This window comes from Musca vetustissima, unplaced genomic scaffold (assembly GCF_032173495.1).
Source record: "Musca vetustissima isolate MV318-11 ecotype Yass unplaced genomic scaffold, APGP_CSIRO_Mvet_v1 utg2180, whole genome shotgun sequence".
NCBI classification, from domain to species: Eukaryota; Metazoa; Arthropoda; class Insecta; order Diptera; family Muscidae; genus Musca; species Musca vetustissima.
Window position 1 is genome coordinate 44,949 of NW_026887089.1, and position 4,538 is coordinate 49,486.

The following is a 4,538-nucleotide window of genomic DNA, read 5'->3' on the forward strand; positions in this document are numbered from 1 at the left end:
TGTAACACAGACTAATGCACTGGTTCAGCTGGATCCTTGGCCATACCGCACACGACATTCCTCGAACTGCCAAACTGATTTGTATTCCTGTGTTTTTTTCCATTGCTACGTTTCCCCCGCTCACTCGTTCTCGGTCTTCGAAGGGGTTTAGCAAAAGGATTTAGCTGAATGCCTTAAAAGCGACTTAGCACATTGAGCTAAACCCGTCTTGCCAATGGACGACGATGTCGACATTCAACCACACGTCCCTTGTCACTCAGCTCCTTGTTGTCTACTCACACTCTAGGACGATTCATAGCCAAACCATGCCGCTGAAGCTGCTGCCGCCGCAGCAGCTGTTGTATGATGCTATTCCCCGGAACCACCGAATGAATTGAAATGTCTTACCGCTGCCGCTCCTGGAGCCGCCGCTGCACCAAATTGCAAACTCCATTCGAAAAGGCGCCGGGCGTGCAATTGCTGCTGTTGTTGTTGGTGGTGGTGATGATGTTGTTGCTGGTGCTGATGATGATGCAGCGAATGGGGATTCAAATTCAAATGATGCATGCCAGCTGCACCACTAACACCCAACGCCGACGACACCGATGAGGGGGAGGCGGCCGACGAGGAGGCTTGTAACACACCACCGCTACTGCTGCCTCCACCCGGCGAGGCCTGCGGCTGTTGCAAATGCTGATGATGAGCGGCGGCCGAGGAGTGTTGCAGGGCGGCCTGATCACTGGTATGGAACAGATGTGGATGATGGGCGGGATTCAGATGCGGATGTTGGTGATGATGATGGTGGGCAGCAGTGGCACTGTGATAACGCATTGGATCCATATACATGGCTGCGGCTGCAGCGGCCGCAATTGAGGAGGCTTGTTGCTGATGTTGCTGCTGCTGTTGTTGTTGCTGCTGCTTGACTTGCGACAAATGATCGTTATCATTGTTATTGTTGTTGTTATTATTCTGACCAGCATTCGTCGATCCCAAGGGACTCTGTGGGGACATCACATTCGTTGTCATTGTGGCCGAGGAGCCGGCCGATGAGGAAGGTGTATTGGGACCGCCATGCTGCTGCTGTTGTTGTTGATGTTGCTGCTGCTGGTGTTGTTGATGCTGTTGTTGTTGCTGCTGATGCAGCGATGCAGGAGTTGACGCAGCGGCTGCTGAGTTCGACTCCTGGATTTCTGATTGCTAGTGAGCCGCAAGCTGATGGCTCGTCGGAGTCTGCATGTTCTGTGGGCTAAGCATGGGCGGACTATGGCTGTGACTGTGGGTGCCCATGGGGCTACCGTGCATGTCATGATGTGGATGGTAGCCTCCATGGCCGTGCATATGACCCGGCGGCATACCGTCCATCATGTCACCACCCATGGTATTTGGCGGTGTCATGCGTTTCTCCTTCTGCCGCCTATTGCAGAACCACACTCGCACCACCTCCTTTTCCAGTTGCAAGCTATCGGCCAGCGCTGTGATTTCCTGAGCGGAAGGTTTTGGCTGTTTGTGGAAATGTTGTTCGAGGGCACCTTTCACGCTCACTTCAATGCTGGTGCGCTTCTTGCGTTTGCGACCCTGGGCGGCAATTTTGTCAATGCTGGTCGGTGAACCAGTGGTGGAGTCGGCCTCCTCCAACCATTTCTGCAGCAAGGGTTTCAGCTTGCACATATTCTTAAAGCTCAACTGTAAAGCCTCGAAACGGCAAATGGTGGTCTGTGAGAAAACGTTGCCGTAGAGGGTACCAAGGGCCAGACCCACATCGGCCTGCGTGAAACCCAACTTGATGCGGCGTTGCTTGAACTGTTTTGCAAAGGCTTCTAGATCATCGGAGGTGGGTGTGTCTTCTTCGCCGCCGCTAACATCACGGTCGCCGTGCATGTGGTGCGGGTGAATGGGCAACGAGGGAGATTCTCCCCTTAAGGCATGATGGAGTGGGGCAACACCTTGATGATGTGGATGGGCAGGATGCAGCATACCGTTCATGGCATGGTGGTATTGTAGCGGTGAACCTCCCGTGGGAGCATAGTGAGAAGCGGCGTGGACCGGTGCATGCCAGGCATGCGGCGAAGCCATGCCCTGTTGGACCCGATGTTGTTGTGACAAATGTGACATTTCCTGTTTGACATCGGCGGGATGATGGTGAGTGTGATGTGACTGTAGGGCCCAGGGATCTGAGGGGTGCAAAGCGGTCCATGGATTTGAACTCAGGCCACCGGTGGGAGTGACCGAACTAAGGCTGCCAGCGGACACACCTGGACCGGCCGAACCCGGACCACCGGTGCCAATTGTGCTGGGACTGGGCGACGAGGGCAGCTGATGGTGGGCCGCCGCTGCTGCCGCAGCACTGTGATGGTGATGATGGTGCTGCATGTATTTCATTTCGCCGGCATCAGCTGCGGAACGGGGCGAAGAGGTGTGGTAACCACCACCCAATGCCATGTCAAGATCACCGCTGGAGGGTGTCATGTACGAGGTGGCGGCCATCCCCACCGCTCTAGGGCTGTTCAGGCCCTCCACGCTGGCGGGGTAGGGCTCCAAGTTGGGGCTCAGTTTAACGACTTTGAAAACCGATCTGTCAAAAGAAAGACCAGGGTCCCTATGCTCATTCCACTCAAACCGTGAGGCAACCGTCTTGAAGTCTTGCGTGGTAACGGATAACGAAGAAAATATTCAGTGAGCAAATGTTGGTGGCGGTAAAGCGTTCAAAAAATTGGACGCTATTTTGTTGTTTGTTTTTCTTTTTTCAACTCTTCAAAACGGAAGATTGCAAAAGCCAAGCTTGAGGGGAGCAGCAACAAGTTGATAATAACCGTCGGCTTGTAATAATTTTTTATTGTTGTTCTTTTGAAATAAACTTGTGAAAATTGTATTTAAAAATTTTCACCAAGTTTGTTTTTGTTGAGAATTATTTTTGGAATTCTTAAATTTGCATTATTTTTATTCTTCTCTTTGCATATGAATTATTTATAATTTTATGTATTAAATAAATTATTCCAATTTTTCTTTGTTTGTTTGTTGGTTTTTGTGATTATCACTTTTTCTGTTAATGATGATTGTTTTGAACACTATTTTTCAGTTGTTGGTTGGTTGATTTGAAATTCCGCACTCGCGTTAACGCGCCGTCAGTGTTGTCAGAATTGTGCAAAATTTTGTTTTTCCAGAAATACCGCACTTTGAAATTTCTGAAATTGTTTATTGGTATTCTTTTTGTTTTTCTCAATTTGTTGATCTATTTTTTTCTTGAAATGGTTTGGTGATTTTTTTTAAATTTTATTATAATTTGTTATTTTTCTTTAATTTTATTTATAAGTTTGCATGTGTGTTTGTGCGAATGAATTGAATTTTTCTTATTTCTTATTTATGCGGAGACTTAAAATATTCACGTGTAAACTCGTGGAGCTATCGAAGTGAACTAACGTCATGCATCGTCAAACGAAGGTACAGAGAGTAAGCAGAAGGCAAAGAAACTCAAAAAAGGCACACGTACACAAGCGGGCCACCACTACACGGACACACACAGACAACACAACGGCTATTCCACGCTAGCACCACCGTCGTCTTCGTCGAACACAAAACACAACGAACGAACATAGCACGGCCAAGCAACGGGCCACAGCACACAACACATTCGATATGTGAGGCAAAGCAACAAAGGCAAGCACACACACGCATGCACACACACACAGGCACTAAACATTTGTTGGGAAGAAGACGAAGAAGAAGCATATTTCCAGTCAATATGAATGAAGAAATGAAATAGACTATCATTTAGCATACACATGCAGGAGAGAGACAGTTATATTGGCTGTGTAACCCAAATAGGAGTAAAAGAGATATGGTGTCTAGGAAAGCAAACATGAGCATGAAAGAGAGAGTGTATGTGAGGCACAAATTCATATTGGATTTTCAACAATACAATCAGACTGTTGGAAAGTAGTACTCACTTATACTGCAACAACAAATACAAGTGAAAAAGAGTACAATTGTCTAACTCTTGCTCAGTTCAAGAGACTTGGACAGTAACAATAAGAACATTGGTGTGGTGCTCTTACACAGGTGAGGGCGTCGTTGAGCATTGACAACAAACGAAAAACCACAAATGGCTAAAAGCACCAACAATGACAAAGAGAAAAGAGAGCAAGCGAGGCAATTTCCAGTGTTACGCCTATTTTTGTGTAACAAAATAGCCGGGTAACTTCTTCTTCTTGGGTTAGTTCCAGCCAGGCAAACTTGCGAGTCGAGTGCTCAGTGACATTTTTAATTGAAATGTGTAGATTGCCAGTGGCGGCCAGTGTTTACCTTAAGTGTGACAAAGAGAGCATTTGTTGTGATGATAAAGATGAACAAAAATGTACTTTGCTTTTCTATCTCTCTGTTCAAACGTGAAACAGATTCAAAAGGGGCCCTTATGTAGCAAATGGATGGCTGGTCAGTAGTGATGATGGGTCAATCTTTTTGGTTTCAAATTTCCAACTCTCGCGTAGATAAAAGGAGCATCATAAATGAAACCCTTAAAGAAAAGCTCATTTATTGTGTCTTTTGGGGGAGGAAAGTCAACG

The 4,538-nt window shown here is 47.2% G+C and overlaps 1 protein-coding gene across 1 annotated transcript; it reads right to left on the bottom strand.

Moving 5' to 3' along the window:
* Nucleotides 1–276: 276 nt before the first annotated feature.
* LOC133334601 (POU domain protein CF1A) lies at nt 277–2,672 on the bottom strand. Its single transcript, XM_061542916.1, is given in 1 exon segment — nt 277–2,672. A coding segment is annotated over 1 exon segment (2,115 nt). The 5' UTR covers nt 2,464–2,672; the 3' UTR covers nt 277–348.
* Nucleotides 2,673–4,538: the final 1,866 nt, after the last annotated feature.